Source organism: Taudactylus pleione, unplaced genomic scaffold (genome assembly GCF_031769625.1).
Source record: "Taudactylus pleione unplaced genomic scaffold, aTauple2 ptg000007l, whole genome shotgun sequence".
Classification (NCBI taxonomy): Eukaryota; Metazoa; Chordata; class Amphibia; order Anura; family Myobatrachidae; genus Taudactylus; species Taudactylus pleione.
The window spans coordinates 29,529,414-29,547,934 of NW_028284410.1; the positions used below are offsets into that span (position 1 = coordinate 29,529,414).

Consider the following 18,521-nt stretch of genomic DNA (forward strand, 5'->3'; position numbering starts at 1 on the left):
TTCTAAACTGAGCAGTCTTTTAGCTGAAAAATGGAAGGCATGGAATTAATGAAGAATTGCTCTTTCTGGGGCGATTCAATAATTTAGCTGGCGACTATTTTTTTTAAGCCGCACGACGTAGTAATTCAATTGTTGTCTGAGCGCGATAACTGCTGTCGCTGGCATTTCTGCTCACACCCTGCAATCAGGGTTCCCTAACCAGGACTTTAGACAGGTTTAGCCATTTCTCACTTCTAAACCCGGTATAATAGGGCATGAAGAGGGCGATAATTAATGAGCACCCAGAACAATTGAATTGCAAAACTGGTCGCTCATTAATTATGGCCAACCACGCAACAATAGAATTGCCCCTGTCTCTCTTTCTCATGAAGGTAAGATATTTGAGTGAGACCATTGGGCTATTTCAATATATAGGTATAGAACATGAGATCTGTCCAGTGGCCACATTTCAGAATATCCCAACCAGACTCAGGGCCTGATTCGTTACGGATCGATATTGCGATCGCAGCTGCGATTACGCACGCAGTTCTGCTGCGAAAATATGCTGTTTGCAATTCCTCAGCCAGCATAGAGACGCCCACTACCGCTTTCTCACATCCGTAAGACCTCACAGTCCTGCATATACATTGGTAACATCAAGTAACATCAGGCCCTCATGCAGAATAACAGCATGTCTGACCTTCCTCAGAAATTGCAACTCTCGTCGCACGCAGTGAGTAGTCAAGCTGCGTAATCCGTCACAGTGGCTAATTTATGCACGCGTTCAAACGGACAGGCACGCCTGTGTTTCTCCAACCACTCCCCTGTCACCACCCCCAAACGCTGACATCCCGTCACTCACTCTGCGATGGCTTTTTATGTGCGAATATGATCGCAGTGCGATCGCAATGCTAACCTGTGCACTGTGGTGCATAAGCATGCGCAATACGCACCATCATCCGATCTGCACACGCGGTTACAATTGCGAACTGCCCCCTGTCATTAACTTGCCTACATCAGGCAATGCATCAAATTACTGCTACATGTATTTGTAAATATATGTTCTGTCATTTTCGATATTATGCCCTTACTTGTGTTTTTCAAATATCTTTTGGAGAATTGCCTCTGTTAACTATAATATCACTTTTTATGAATTGTCAGTGTATATAGAATAATCATGGCTTGAATAATAAACAGTTAGAACACAGAAAGTAGAGGAATTGTGCTGATCAGTAAGTCCTTAGTAAGTAATGTTTCTGTATTGTTACACTGACTTATTTGGTATACATACTGTACGGATGAAAATAAACTAGGAAATAAAACTGCCCCTGTCTCCCATGTATTATCTCTTGAATAAAATATAAGATGATTCTAAATGTAAGTTTTACTATTTGCCTTTATACTGTATGCTTTTTTTATTTCACAGTGTAAATAAAAAGATAGATAGGATATTAAAAATAAGTTGCAAGCAGCTGAATATAGACATTTATAAAGTGCTCTTGACAATTGGCACAATTTCTTGTATGATTTGGCCAAACATATCCATGACCAAATTGTGACAAATCTCTGGACTAGTGGTGTAACGTAATAGTTAATAGAGGGTGAAACAAACATTACATTGGATTAAAGAAAATGAAACATTTATAGCAATTGGTATGCAGTGCAATTGTGACAGTATGTAGGGCTCCAATCTGGCTTCCAGTTCTTGTGTACTATGAATGCTTGAGCCACAGTAAACCAAAAACTGCTAGTATCTGTCACAAATCTATGCAAACAATTGCTGATTGTGGACAGATGTTTATATTTAAAATATGTATACTAAAATTAGGTGCAGTGACACATAACAGGTGGTGTAGACTTTTTTTTGTGACTTAACTGGGAGACACCAGGGCAGCTTCTACATGTCCCAGTATAGTTTCTACCAGTGTCGTGACTAATGTTTTTCTTTTTATTGGTGGTGGGATATATGAACACATAGAAACAGGATTTCTCCTTGATGGTTGTCCCTAGTTTTGGGATGTTAACCTTCCATGCGAACATCACCTCAGCCACTGTTCATACTTAAACATCTGAGAAACCTTTGGGGCATATTTATGAAACAATGCAGCCATCCCCCCGTGTAAGAGCCCAGCAACTGCGCATACATGGCTATCTAGCTGCACAAGCGCAAAGTGAAAATATTGCGATTAAAACTGCAAACAGTTATAGCCCATCAGAGAGTGATTACAAAATCCTTTCCTGGTTCCAATATCTACTGCTTTCTGTTTTGTTACATTCCATCAATACTTAATTCAGCACTTAAACATGTGTAAACAGCAGTTTTCCTATATTTAAGGACAGAATTGCTTCATAAATAGGCCACTTTGGCCCTATAGCTCTTGCAGAATATACTGCAAAAATACCTTATCCACGAGCCACACCCCTGTTTTCATCATGCTGGGGGCTTGCCCAGCGCTCCGGGAGCTGCTGGACAGCCCCCAGCCTCTCCCATGCCTTCAGGACACTGTGGCCCACAGGTGGGACAATGGGACAGTGTCCGAAAAAGCTGAACTGTCCCGCTGAAATCAGGACAATTGGGAGTTATGCCAAAGGCCTGCATATCACACCCTGCACCCATTATAGATTCCCTGCAGAATTGATGTATCTTTAATCTGTCAAGTTCTAGATATTCATAAAAAAATATGATATAAATAAAATTTTTATCTGTGACATCTAAATGAAAATATTTATTACATTATACTCACCCATAGGAGGCGTAGCAAGGGTCTGTCTCCCAACAATCTGGGCTGGACCAAGTCCATCCAAAAAGTTACTAAACTGACTCTCTGCTCCTAATCGGGTTGTGGGGAAGATAAATCTGCAAACAGGAAAATAAGGATGTGTATAGATACTTAATGTGTGACATCAAAACAAATTCCTTGGGAAAACTATTACATGTTATTACATTTATGATATAATAGTACTTGCATAAACTCTTAGGCCGTCATTCAGAGCCACTCGCTAGCGGCAGTACGCTCGTTCCGAGCGATGTTCGCACATCTGCGCATGCGTACGGTTTTTAGTACGCATGCGCGAACCAGTCAGTGCGTCCGAAAATCATTTGTACGCAATATAGCGAGTGCCTGCTATTTTGAGTGACAGAATGAGGCGTATGTGGGTGGTAACAGGGGAAGGTGCTTGAAAACGGGGAGTGGAGATCCGAACGCAGGCGTGCTTAAAGGTCAAAACGGGCGTTTTATGGGTGTGCATAATTAATACAGCAGCGTCAATGACCACGTCACTTGGTTTTTTTTAACTCAGAACTGCTCGCAAAATAGCGGTTGAAAAAACCAACCACAAGAATAGCGAGCAGTTCATATCCTGTTCGATGTACTCGATTAATCTAATAAATAGCGGACATGACGTATGGTGCGAGCGGCCAGGGGGCGTTTTTAAGAAATAAAAGAGCGCATGTTTTGCTCGCTCGTTCAGACTTAGAGGTGTGAACAGACTGCAATGTGCGAACGGATCATTTGCATAGCCACCCCTTGTTTTTGAACGAACGAACGCAAATAGCGAACGGCTCTGAATGAGGGCCTTAGATCCATGTGTAATAGCCTAGCTATTAGCAATTTACCCTGTAGATTTAAAGTGGCAGTAATTTATAAGACAAAACCAAGTTGTTTTTGCCTTTTAAAATATTGACACTTTAAATCTACGAGTTAAATTGCGCCAGTTCCTACAAACTCGCAGACTATTACATATGAGCATGAGTAACAGTGTCACCATTGTAATGGAGATTAGTACCATCTTTGCTAGGTATAGAAGCTGACAGGAGCTGTCACTAACATCTAGCCAATAGCCTTAGGATATGCCTGGGCATCATTAAACTCCAAATTGGCTTTTAAATGTATATTGGCATTTGGTTGGATATGGTACAAAGGGGTGTGGCTTCTGTAAGTTTTATTACTAGCTGGGAGCTACAGTATCAGCACTTCCTCTTGCTTCCCTGCCGAGATTGGACACAACCTGTCCGGTGTGCTCTGAATTTGTTATGGTGAGTTGATCACCAACATTGATTTGTATGTATGATTTATTTATTGCTGTCTTGTTCTTGTCCACAACCATAGTAATACTTATATATTGATAATTATTATCAAGTAAAATTTTACCTAATTTGAACACCAACTCCAGTTGTCCTGTGTATCTATTTATTAGATAAGCTATAAAGTTGATAATGTTTAAAGGGGTATCTGTGAAAACATCAACTAAAAGGGAGTTTATGCAGAGAGATGTCACCTTGCTGCCACTGAGAGCTTGCTGTGCCTCTTCCTTCTAGCAATGACCAAACAGCCACAGATTGGGGGCCAAATAGTATTCTGTGTAATTATATACCGCCAACACTAGCCACCATACTTCGGACAATTTAAACAATAGCCAACACAAAAATAAAGGCCTGCTATATACTATTCAGTAGATTGCAGATATGCTACCTACTAGTTCCTAGATACCAAGTCTGTTATTCCCTAGCTATAAGAGTAGGGGATTGCTATATCCCAACCACCACATTGGAGGTCTGCTGTTCACTACCCTCAGCATTAGATATCTGCTGCTGCTGCCTATCCACCAAATGGATGTATTTTTCCTGAAGCTACAGCAATAAAGGCTTCCGTTGTGCATGCACTGAGCACATGGGACAGACCTTACACAATTATTATTGTACATTGCCGCAATACTGACTAATGGTGATTTTTTTCGTTAAGCGTTCTGTGCGAAAACGTGGTCCAGCTTCTAAGACTTAAGTTGGAACTGCATACTAATACAATCCAGATGATACTTTTAAATATGGAACATGACCACTAGTGTAGGAAAACTAGGTTCAGCTTGATAATTAAAGTTCCATATGTAAATGAATGTCGCAATGAAAATAGCACATGCCGACTGATCCCACGGTATCCGGATGGAAGTGTCTAGATAGACAGTCAACACGTTGACACCAGGTGGTCGAAAGTCAAAAGGTCAACAGGGTCAAAAGGTTGACATGGTCAAATGGTCGACAGTTAAAAGGTCAACAGAGTCAAAAGGTCGACACATGGTTTTTCATTATTTTCCATGATTTTTAGGGTTAGGCATTTGGCAGAGGGTTAAGGTGCGTACACACTTGCCGATATTTTGAATGACTGAACGATAACGATATCGTTATCGTTCAGTCGTTCACTATATCGGCCAGTCTGTACGCTAAAACGATGAACGATAACTACAAACGACCAACGATGCACGCTCCTGCAGGTCGTCGGTCATTGTCGTTTATCGCCCGAACATGAAGGCCAACCTGACGATATTGTCAGGTTGTTGCATGTTCGGGGATGTGGGAGGGTGGTCGGCACTGAACGATATCATTCATGATATTGTTCAGTATGTGTGCTCGATGTCGTTAACAACATTGAGCACACCCCTGCCGGGGACACACTAGACAATATCGCTCAGGGAGCGAATCATCTAGTGTGTACGCACCTTTAGGCTGCAGAAGGGGTGGGTCAGGGTTAGGCACTAGTGGGAGGGGTAGGGTTAGGGTGAGGATTAGGGTAAAAAAAAAAAGTGTTGAAATTTTCCATGCGAACCATTTGTGCTTCGACCTTTTCACCCTGTCGGCATGAGCCCATGACGACTTTTTTGTTAACTGTCGACCATTGGACCCTGTAGACCTTTTAACCCTGTCGACCATCTGGTGTTAACCTACTGACTGTCTATCTGCCCTTATATGTATGCGCTCTATAATGTTTCATATTTTGCATGAAGAGTTCCTGTACATTATTTCAGTTTTTGTTATTTATAGAATTCCCAGAAACCTAAATTTCCAAAAGAGAACAAAAATAAAACTAGGAGAAAAACAGAACTACAAAAGGAGGACAGAGAACAACTTTGCTTGCATTCAAAATTCTGGGACGAAATGGGATTTGTATTTTGGAGAGGGTATTGTTTGTAGCACGATAGAAAAACATAATATGCTTGGAAAAGTAAAAAGAAAGAAGACCGGGACCTACGTGCCATCAGAACTGTTGCTATTTGTACTGCCATCTGTGGATTCCCGGCTCCCTTGCCTCACAACCCGATTCCTCATCTCCACAGCAATGCCTGTCTCTGTGCTGCGCCGAATATTACTGCGCAGTTTCTTTGTGGTACCATCTGTGAACATCAAGAAAACATTGCTTAATGGTAACCCAGAGTGAAAATACAGAGCATCATATAATGGAACAGAATACATACAGAATTGTACAGCAGCAGTCTCACATATCCTAGATATCCTACATACAGTACAGTCCATAAAAACAATATACAGTATATTTTCAATAAGTAAAGCATGATATTAGTATGGTTGGAGTCCAGTATTAAATTGTCAGTTTATTATTTCTAAAACCTATTTCACCAACTTGTGTGATATGTGTACTCTTAACTATGTTGTGGATGGAGAGTGCTACTGCGCATAATCCATATTGGATTCCCCAGGGATGCGTCAACCCCTTACCAAGATGGCCACCGTCTGTAGTTCTGCCTATGCGCTATGCCATCTTGTCACTGTGTTACAGTGCCACAGTGAAAGATGGATGTTTTCCACTTGGTTCTGGAGAGACCTCCTATTAACACATTCTGTGAACGGCACTACCGTTATAGAGACACTGGTTCAGCTACAGCGGTGCACTGCTACCCGCATTCAGTCACTGGTAGCTTTATGCCTCCACTCTGCTCAAGCTCCGTGCCAAGACCAGGCTTGGGGGTATGTTTACTAAAGTGAGAGTTTTCAGAAATGATGTTGCCCATAGCAACCAATCAGATTATAGTTATCATCTTCTAGAAGGTGCTAGGTAAATGTTAAGTAGAATCTGATTGGTTGCTATGGGCAACATCACCATTTCTGAAAACTCTCACTTTAGTAAATATACCCCTTAGTGTGTAATGTATAACTGTGAGTACTGCTGTTCTACCACATTGCTATCAAATAAACCACCCACTGGTTAAGTACTGGGCTGTTCGTTGTCTCAGGGCTTGCGCTAGTGTGTACAGCGGATGCCCTGTACACGAGAAATCCTGGACCCCAGTACAGCAACTTCTCAGGGCCCCCCTGGAGGGGGTGTGGCCACAGCATGTTAGGGACAGGCTGCACCTCTTTGGAGGCGTGACTAACATGTGAGAAGCACCACCCACAAGAGCATAACATGGCTACCAGCAGCTGGGACATAAGTATTCACTATTAGGATCATACCTCCCAACATTGGTAATTCAGCGGTCAGGACATCCACACGCCGAAGGCGCGTGAGTCCCAAAAAGGGGCGTGGTATGGCACGCCCCCATTACATCACATTGGGGGCGAGCCCAACTTCCCCGGAGATGCTGGACTTCCCCCAGGCCCTCCCTGCACAGTGAAGAGATGGGTGGGACAGTACCTGAAAAGCGAGACTGTCCCGTCTGAAGCGGGACAGTTGGGAGGAATGATTAGGATGATGGGACTGCATTTTTAGCTGGATGTATTTAGATGTTATAATGGAAACACAAAAATGAAAGTGCAACAACTTTATTTTATACATTTCTCATGTAAATAAAAAATAAGTAAAATGCAATTTTTATTCTAGAGATAGATTAACTTAATTTTAAAATAACATAAGGGTCCACAGTCTCTGGCTGAAGTTTTGTAGTGACTGATCCTACTGTGAGCCGATTCTCCTGCAGCCATACGCAGCACATGACATTTTTGCTGGCTATTGGAGAGGGATCTGAGATATGATATTTTTGCCCACAGCCGGACGCTATTGTCTGCAGCGGATGTAGTTTGGAAGCCGACAGTCTAAATCTCGACCACCAGCTTCCAGACGTTCTAATCCCGGCGTGGTACTAATGACAGGCATCTAAATCTAGACGCCTGTCATTAACCAGACGCCGGAAGACCGACGCCCGGCCTCCCGATCGAAGTGATGCCAGGCGCCGGGCGTGGACAGCCGCGGGGGGTGGAGGGCTAGGTTTAGGGTTCCCTGGGGGGACTTAGGGTTAGGCACCCCCACGCGAGGTTAGAGTTAGGCTAGGGGAAGGGGGGAGATTAGGGAAAGGCACCCCCCAGGGGGACTTAGGTTTAGGCGGCGGGGAAGGGGGGATTAGGGTTAGATACTTGGGGGGGAGGTTAGGGTTAGGCACCCTAAGGGAGGGTTAGGGTTAGGGGGGTATTAGGTTAGCGATACTTACCTTAGGGACAATTGGGATTTTCACCCATGCAGGGCTGTCGCTGTCGGGATTTGAACCGCCGGACATGAGTCACCCGTCTGCAGTGCATCTCAGCTGTCACTGGTTGCAGAGTGCATGCCTCAGGACCCCATTATTTTGTATTTATGTATATAAATACAGTAGGATGGCGGCACTCCAAATTAGAAACAAAGGGCACGATTCTGTTCAACGCAAAGTGAATCGCGCCGGGAATCAGCTCCTGGAGCTATTCAATTCATATGTGCTGCTAAGCCCGACTAGGGGATGCGAGCAGAAATCTGACAAAAGTCCCGGGAAAACAGCATCGCGATGGGAAGTTAGGTCGGGGAAGGCTCGTTCTCGTGCCTTAAACGGTATTTAGGAGCGAGAACGAGCCTTCCCCAACCTAACTTCTCGCAGAATTGAATAAGCTCGGGAGCTCATTCCCGGTGCTATTCACTTCACGTTTAATTGAATCGTGCCCAAAGACTCATTACAGCGTTAAAAGATTTCAATGTTTCAGAGCTTTATTGCGCCGTTGTCAGCAACAGCACTACTAATCTAATCCAGAGTGCCGCCGTCCCACTGTATTTATCTATTTCATATATATATATATATATATATATATATATATATATATATATGATCAGACAAAGTAATTGACCACAAGCGCTTATTAGTGCTTATATAAAGTGAACAAATTAACTTGTGCAAAATCGTGCAATTTGTGCAAAGTATGCTGGTCCCTAATTGGGACAGTAAACATAGTGCAATAAAATCATTTATAAGAACCTGGGTATATAAATAAATATATATAGAAAAACCTATGCAGGTATATTCTAAAATTTCATACAATTTACTAAATATTGTGCATAAAAAGTATTATTTAATTAATTAAGACATCTCATAAAACAATACATAACAATATAAAATACATAGATAATTCACAGGATAGGTAAAAAGCTGATAAATAACAATTTATAGCGATTTCTTATTAAAAAATATATATATATAAATATATATTTTTTTTTCAATCGGATTTTTGGCTTATCTTTTTCAATTGATATTTATGAAGAGTTCATAAGGCACAGGTTCAGGGACCCAACGCGTTTCGTCCTCTCATCTGGACTTCATCAAGGGGATTGCATTTTATATATATATATATATATATATATATATTGCAACCATCACCAATAGTATATGAGGAAAACCAATATCGTTTGTAAGGCGCTATTAGAATCACTCTAGATGTGTTTTAGTGAAAATAAATAAATAGTTTAAAAAAATTTTATATATAAAAATATATTTTTTTAAATTAATACAAATTAATATAATATTCACACTCTAAAATTGCTGCCGTATAGCAGAGTAGTCTCCCTGGGAGAAAATATACATAAACAAAAGGTGAAGCGATAACGGCGCATGTGTGATATCTATAAATTATATATAAAAAAGTTGTGTGGATATCTTCATAAATGCACAATTTATTATACACAATAAAACACTAAAAAATATATATAAATATATACATATATACACACATATATATATGTAATACAAATGCACAATAAAGAATAAAATTAGCATATATGCGATAGAGCATGATTGTTCTTTCTCAGAGGTACATCTCCCACAAATTGGTTTTAAGAATATGATGATAACATGTAAAGTTCCATATAGTTACTGGTTTTACCACTCTTGTAAATATAGATGAGATACAGGATGTGTCCAAGGTGGGTTATTAATATCCTGCAGCCTGTGCAGTCCCTTTTTCCTTAGTCTCCAAAATCACAGTTCATAACAGTGGGTTCCAGATGACTGGGTGTGCAGCTCGTGTGATCTCTGTGTCCCGCTCTCCCAAATGGCACAAGATGTGCAAGTATGGCTTCAGCATATATTCCGGTTTGAATAGGATATACCAAAAGTGAAATTTAGTAGATTCCGTGTGGGGAGACCTCTCTGTTCTCAGCCTATTCAAACCGGAATATATTGCTGAACTTCACTGTCAGTTGCCAATCGCCTTCTACCCAGGTGCTTTTTCAATGGCCCAAAGAGATGGCAATCACTTGGTGCCATTTCAGGGCTGTAGGGAGGATGGTCCAGTACCTCCCAATGGTAGCACTGTAACAACTCACGCATACGGTTGGCAGAGTGTGGCCTAATGTTATCGTGCAACAATATGATGCCTGTTTACAGCAACTTAAATAATTTTCAATGAATTGCCCTTTGCAACCGGAAATCAACAAGAAACACGCCCTTGTTGTCCCAAAACATGGTCGCCATGATACACCAAGCATTGATCACCTGTATCAATATGCTGCAGGAACTGCACGCCCGCCTCATGGTACCGCATCAGGGGCCTGATTCAGACCCGCTCGCAAGTGCTATGTGCTCGCAAGCGGGTCGATGGTGGGGCACTGCGCACGCGACCATCACCTGGCCACTCACAAAAGCTGTGGGTGGTCACCCACAGCTTAGCAAGCGGCCAGGAGGCCGTTTTTAAAAAAAAAAGCGGCCGTCCTGATTCAGAGCGAGCGCTTGCTTTTTCCGAGCGGCTCTGAATCAGGCCCCAAGTGCACGAGAGATAACCCCATCAAATTGGTTTTGTGAACTTCTGTGAGTTGGTTTGTTGCTCATAAACGATGTTGTACACAGTACCCAATAAAATGTTCAATTTGTCAGCAACATCAATGTGGCACAAATTGTCATCTGTGGTGGACGTGCTTGGCCGGCCAGATAGCTGCTCATCTTTAGCCTGCTGTTCAAGGGGCAGTGCACCAAACCAAAACCTGTTTCTGTGACATGACGTTATCACTGTACACATCGATAAGTTGGTGATGAGTTTCAGCTGCTCTTTAGATGTTGAAATCTGATCACACTACACATCATGTGATCATGTTTCCGCCAGCCCCACCATCTTACAGCTGATGTTGGAACAGTATGACTGATATGAGGCACAGGGCCTGATTCAGACCCGTTCGCTAGCAAGCGATCGCTCATAGCGAGCAATGTTTTGCAATGTGCGGATGCATATGCATCGCTGTTTGCGTATGCGAAGTAGTGCGAGCGATAGGGAAGTACTCGCTCACCCAGCATAGACAGCCCAGCTGAATGAGTGGCCGATCAAGCCATTTGTGGGTGGTAACAGGGGCTGGACATTATAAACGGGGGGGGGGGAGGTGCGAACGCAGGCGTGCCTGAGAATCTTAACGCCGTTTCAGACGCGTGCACAATTAAAAGGCAGCGTCAGAGTACACGTCACCTGGTTGAATTATACACTGAAGTGCTTGCAGTGTTTGCGACAAGGTATAGTCAACCTCAAGCTCTGTGAGCACATCCGATGGTGCTCAATGTACCAATGTTTTCATGCACTTCCAGGAGATGACGTGCGCAAGTGGGCGTCTTATGAATGGCTGGTGGGCGTCTGCATACACAAAGTGTTCGCACACCAAGACATAGTGGGCGTGCTAATGCCTTGCCGTGCGATCGCCTGCCTTGCTGGGCGTGTGCTGGATTTGCATACGCGGGGAGCGAGCGACCGCATCTAGCGAGCGGCTCTGAATCAGGTCCACAGTCTAATGGCAGTGAGGTGAAGCAGTGGTCCACCTGTTCTGGCTTGGTGGCAAATTAGAATGAAATAGAGAACAAAACACATGTGAGATGCATTGTTTCCTTTCTTATTGAACCACCCTCATATTTTTAAAGACTTTTTTCAAATATACCCTAGCTCAGTGGTTTCCAACCTGTGCGCCGCGGCACCGGAGGGAAGCTGCTGCCAGTTTTTTCCCTATCATCTGCATCGTGTTTGGATCCGGAGCCAGAGCGGAGGTGAGGCGGCGGTTAGGAGCCGTTACAGGAGTGGGACGCAGCCAGAGGGATGACGGGGTGGTGCGGGGGGCAGCGGTCAGATGTGATTGCACAGGAGCAGGCAGTGGGCCTGGCTGCTTGTTTTGACGCTGCGGCTGGAGGATCTGAGGAGCTGAGGGAACGGCTGCAGTGCTGGAACTCTGTAGTAAAGGTCAGTAACGTTAGCTCCTGTGGAAACTATAGGGAGGGGGGGAAACAGCTATGAGCAGCACACACTGTCTGTATATTAACTATAGGGAGGGGGTTGGGGGGAAACAGCTATGAGTGGCACTGTCTGTATACTAACTATAGGAAGGGAAACAGATAGCTATGGGAGGCGCTGCTACTGTCAGTATACTAACTATAGGCAGGGGGTTGGGGGGGAAACAGCTATGAGTGGCACTGGCACTGTTTGTATACTAATTATAGGGAGGGGGTTGGGGGGAACAGCTATGAGTGGCACTGGCACTGTCTGTATACTAACTATAGGGAGGGGGTGGGGGGACAGCTAGGCGTGGCACTGGCACTGTCTGTATCAGGGCCGGTTTAAAGGCAGGGCGACAGGTGCGGTCGTCCAGGGGCCCCCACACATAGGGGCCCCCCACACACTGTCCCCGACCCTTGGCCACATTCCTCAGGTCAGGTCCGGCTAAGGTTGGTCGCGATCTACTAGAAGCTCGCGGAGCTCCTGCATGTAGATCGTGACCAACTAGCTGGGAACGCTGGCCTCTGATCGCTTCAGAGGCCAGCGTTCCCAGTGATTCATTGCGCGGTTGACGTCATGACGGCACCCGCGCGATGAGAGGAGCCTGCACGCCTTTACTGGATCTCGTTAGATCCAGCAGGCAGCAGCAGCTGCGACGGCGGGACCCGGGAGCCCTGACAGGTAAGTTTTTCACAGGTGTGTGGGCGCGGAGGGGGAGTTAATACTGGGGGCACTACTTTAGGGTGCACGACTACAGGTTGCATTGCAGGGGGCACAACTACTGGGAGCATCGGACAAGTGGCACAACTACAGGGAGCATTGAATAAGAGACACAACTATTGGGGACATTGCAGGGGGCACAACTACTGGGGGTATTAGAGAAGGGGCACAACTACAGGGAGCATTGCAGAAGGGGTACTATATGTGTGTATAAATGTATATATATCTATATTTATATATATATATATATATATATATATATATAGATATTGATAGGGGCCCAAACATGTTTGTTGCCCAGGGGCCCCCACAGAGCTTAATCCGGCCCTGGTCTGTATACTAACTATAGGGAGGGAAACAGATAGCTATGAGAGGCACTGGCACTGTCTGCAACTACTTGGGTCAAAAATGTACTGCTCGGTAATTAATTTGGCTTAGAGGTGCCTTGAAAAAATTAAGGAGACCCTAAGTGTGCCTTGAACTGAAAAAGTTTGGGAACCACTGTCCTAGCTAATTCTAATTTATGGCAAATATTTTATTTATTTGTTTTCTATTAATATTTTTTATGTTAAAAAAGAGATACTAATGGAGGACTTCAATTCTCTGTAAAGTTTGCAAAATGCCTTGAGAATGCCATAGGGACAGTCAGAATGCTAGCACCTCATGGGCACCAACAGAGCCAATTTACCCCTCTCACCCCATAGAGATACGCAGGGATTAGGAAATTAAAGATTGCTATACGCACATAGTTGAATCCCCCTTTATAGTTCACAAAAAAATATTACATTTATTTAAATAGTACAATGGAAAATGACAAAGTAAGTAGAGCACGATAATGAAAATGGGCCTGATCAAAGAGGCAGAAACAACCTCTGGCCTTATAGGGGTTATGAATAATGCACAATATTACAAATACCCAGAAATGGAGAGTCATGCAGGGAGTAATATATCATATCTTATTACATCACCATATTGAAATATATTTTTACATTATGGGGCCTACTGTGAAGATACAATAAAAACCTTTATGGGGTGGCTTCAATAAGTAGCTCACAGGGCAAGACACTTGGGACATATCCTTATTCAGAATAATAGCACTTCTTAGGAGTTTGCATACAGATTAGTCAATGACTATAGATTCATTCTTCTATTATGTAGCATGAAAAAATATGCTTTGCAAGATTTGTTGTTGTTACTCAACTCCTAAGAAATGTCTCTGTGGGGAGCATTGAGGACGTTGAAGGGGAGATCGTCGTCCTCAATGAGGAGACAGAGCAGTAGCATGCAGAACCAGGTAGGCCTACATTGTCTGTGTACAGATAAGTAAGACCTCTCACAGAGCCCATCTGCTCAGACATGACATTTACCTATAAGAGTTTGAATGTAGCTAGTCACTCCTCAAACATTATGAGGCTCAGATTTGCAGCAGCAGCTGAAACAACATAATCAAAAACACAGTTGCAAGAGCCAAGGATGACAGAACCTTCGAGTTCTGCAAAAGCTTTGTAAATGATCTGCAAAAGGTTCCACATGAGCAAGTCTTATGTTATTCCTGGCCAGATTGTCTGACCTAGCCTGGCCACTGCCATTACATACCCTGGGTCTCTCACAGCCAGGGTGGAGGCACTAGTGAAAACAATCAGAACAGGGTGTCAGTATATCAGAATGAGTGAACGCCTCTCTCATTTGTTGCCAGACAGTCACTCACACACTAACATGCTACATTTTTAGTGTTGCGAAAGAGACATGATGACAGTATCATCCCATGAGTTTCGCACCACACTGTGACACACTGTGACACCAGGCACAGCTTATCATACTGCAGACAATCCTTCTCTGCCAATGCCTAATTGCTGGTCCCTCACTTTTGGCCCTGTCTCCTAGTGTGGCACCAACATACTACAATTACAGGACACTTGCACCCCTTCCACTACCTATTCACACACCTGCAACTCATATGCTGTATGAAAGACATTCACCACAACATATACAACGCCACAATATAAATGTATCACTTTACATAGATCACATATAGTACAATACTATACATCTCCTTCAACTTCCATCACAATGGTCTTGTCCCCGGTACCTGCAAAGCCCCGCTCCCAGGTTCTGATTGGCCAGTCAGTCAAAGAACAGGGATGACCATCGGTTGGTGAAACCATCGATGGTCATCCAATGCATAGTTGGTGACCATCGATGACCACTTATTATATCACTGCAGATCTACTAGATCACACATGATCATCATAGAATAACCTTTTAGGGGTCATATTATTTTAAAGAGGAGTCTTCTTTTTCACATGGGGGTATACTTCAGTCCGTAGATACCAAGATGGGGTAGTAAGAACACTTTTAATGTTCTCTCCCTTTTTTCCTTTTATTTAAATGGTCCTGCGTTGTTTATTCTGGAAAGACTGGACTTAATGACGTAATCACAGGTCCAACATGATGATGTCAGTAAGCCATGCCCCCTCTTGGGTCGACAGCAACTGTAACGGGTGACTTTTAGGTACGTTCCCCCCATTTGAACCTCTGCAAGACGAATCCCATTCGACCGTAGCAGGAAAGGGTTAATAATTTTTATTTATTTTTTTCATGTAAGGAAGATTTTTATGTAAGGGGTTCCTTATAATAAATGTGTTATATTGGGATAAAATGAGGAATAAAGCATATAATAATACATTACCTTATTATAGTGACCAGCAGCCTGTCCAGCAGAAGTTGCAGTCCTCATGCTACTCATGGTGTGTCTGTTTGAGGTTCGGTCATTCAATACCCAGGAACTCATGAAAGTGGCAGTATATACTGTATATAAAAGGGTATAATTTGGCATTCTGGGGGTATGTCCCCCACGTCCATGAAGATGAAAGTGAACAGGGGCGGAACTACCGGCGGTACAGCCGGTGCACTGCACCTGGGCCCACCGCGATATAGGGGTCCACACTGCCCGGCGCCATTTGTAATTGTATAGCAGACAGTGCAGCTGCTTGCCGGGCAGTCATCAAGGCTGTGACTGAGCCGACCGGCAACTACACAACATAGAGAGGACCAGGGCACAGGGAAGTGGATAGATCCCCTTCAGTTTCTGCACCCTGATGTCATCAGTTACTGTCCAATGTCATTCCCTACCATCCACGTGGGCATAGAGTGGGAATATAATCTTGTGGTGAGCGAAGCGAGTCCGCGAGAGGACAAGTTTATTTTTTTGGTGGACTGTATGGGCAGACAACCGCATTTCCGCCCTCACTGACGTCACTTTCAGGTACAGAATCTGAAGGGGAAATATACCTTTCCCAGGGCACAGTGCAATCAGGCTCAGCACTGCAGTGCACTACTGGGTAATATACCCTAGTAGTCTCTGCAGTGGGGTCAGAGGAGCATGTGCTGAGCTCTGATTGGAGGAGCCCATCACATGCTCCTCTGACCTGGAGTTTAGCAGCAGCGCAGCCTCATGGGTGTGACTCATTGTGAGGCGGTGACACTCCCTGCCACACACTGCCTGTCACTCACTGCACCTCCCTCTCCCTGTTACCCACTGCTTCTCCCCTCTCCCTGTCACCCACTTCCTATCACCTCCCTCTACCTCTCACCCACTGCCTCTCCCCTCTCCCTGTCACCCACTGCCTGTCACCTCTTCCTATCACCCTCTGCCTGTCACCCACTGCCTCTCCCCTCTCCCTGTCACCCACTGCTCATCCCTTTCCTTGTCACTCACTACCTGCCCCTCTCCCTTTCACCCATTGCTTGTCAACTATCCCTGTCACAGTCTCTCCCTCTCTATCACCCACTGCTTCTCACTGTCATCTCTCACCCTCTCCTCTGTCACCCAATACCTCTTCCCTCTCGCTGTCACCCGCTGCCTGTCACCTCTCCCTGCAACACACTGCTGTCACCTCTCCCTGTCACCCACTGCCTGTTATCTCTCCTGTCACCCACTGCTTCTCTCTGTCATCCTCTCCTTTTCACCTTCTTGCCTCTCTTTGTCTACCTCTTGTATCTCCATGTCACCCTCTACCTCTCTGTCACCCACTGCATTTTGAACTTGGAGTAGGGTGGAGCAGGGGGCCCAAAGCAAATTTTTGCACCTGGGCCCACCACTCACAAGTTCCGACACTGAAAGTCAAGTACCCCTTGGAATGGTGCTGAGTACCTGATTCAGAATTAGGAATAGAGGCCCTGATTCAGAGCCACTCGCTATTTGCAACTGCTCAGAAATTGTAGTTTTTCTATTGTTTAACTAAGTTTCAAAAATTATTTTTAATAATATATTTAAATATTTTATTTAAAAAATATTTTTATCTAAGGTTTCACAACCCCCCATACCTCGTGTCCATAGGCCCCCATTATAAAATAACTTCCCACCCGCCAGGGGTCATTAATTCTAATAATAATACCACCCCACACTCCATTACTAGTAAAAAAAAAATCCCTATTTTCTAAACCAACCCTCCAGGGGGGCCCCGCACCGCACACCTTGCACCCATATTATACTTACCTCGCCGGAGTCCCACATCGGTGCCGGTGTCAACGCTGTAAAAAGGCCTGGAAATGGCAGCTGCGGCCATTTTCCCGGTGACCTGCGCATGTGCTATAGACTGTGGGTACACTCTAGTGCCCAGAGCCTACCAGTGCGGAGCTGGAAGTGCTGCGGTCAGTGCACTGCCGGCCGCTGGACTGAGAGGAGGGGGCCAGTCACGGAGACTGCACACGGGCCCCCTCCTCTCTTGAAACGCCTCTGCCTCCTCCCTATAAAAAGACCCTTTTTCTTTGTGGCCCCCGTCCTCCTACCTTGTGACCAGTATGTTTTTTGTATTATTATTTAAACCCCACTCCTCCCTCCAGAGTCACATGTCTCTGATGATCAGTCCCCCTGCTGAAGCTGATCTCTGCACTTGCAGAGATCAGCCAAATAGTGCTTGGAAGGGAACTAAGATCCCCTCTTCGCGCTGTGGAGCTCATTCAGACCCGCTCACAAGTTGTGGTCGTTCGCTGGCAAAAAGGGGCCAGTTATTTAAATGAAGTGCTTGCACTGTGTCGCGTAAGGACGTCCACTATGTTTTAGCGAGCTACGGCAAAGTGCGCTCGGAAGTGTATGAAGACGCCCCCTTGCCACTCGCAACACACGTCATCTCCAGGAAATGAAGGATTAATCGAGAACATCGTGAGCAATCAGAGCTACTCGCAGCCCTTGGGGTTGCCTTAACCTGCCGCAAGCACAGCGATCAGTGCTGGCTAAAATACATGCAGGTGACGTGTACAATGACGCTACTTTGCTAATTATGCACGCCCTTTAAACAGCGTTTTGGCGGGCCTTACACGCCTGCGTTTGCCCATCCACTCCCCCATTCACAAGCACCTTCCCCTGTTACCTCCCACAAACAGCGCTATCTGTCACTCAAAGCAGCGACCTGATAGTGGCTTACGACGAGCAACCAAATCAGATCTCAACGAATGCGCAGATGGGCGAAAATCGCTCAGAGCGAGCAAATCGTGCCTTAGCGAGCAGGTCTGAATAAGGTCCAGTGATCAGCGGCACATGCGTCCCAGGGTGCCGTTCGCA

General features: G+C 44.6%; 1 protein-coding gene across 1 annotated transcript in view; it reads right to left on the reverse strand.

The window, feature by feature from the left end:
• The window catches only part of RIMS3 (regulating synaptic membrane exocytosis 3), a 159,685-nt gene that overhangs the window by 68,793 nt on the left and 72,371 nt on the right, over positions 1-18,521 (reverse strand). Inside the window, exons 3-4 of the mRNA XM_088460590.1 lie at positions 6,003-6,144; positions 2,724-2,836 (exon numbers count right to left, since the gene is read on the reverse strand). Of these exons, the coding sequence (XP_088316716.1) occupies positions 2,724-2,836; positions 6,003-6,144 (255 nt within the window). The remainder of the gene's footprint in view (positions 1-2,723; positions 2,837-6,002; positions 6,145-18,521) is intronic.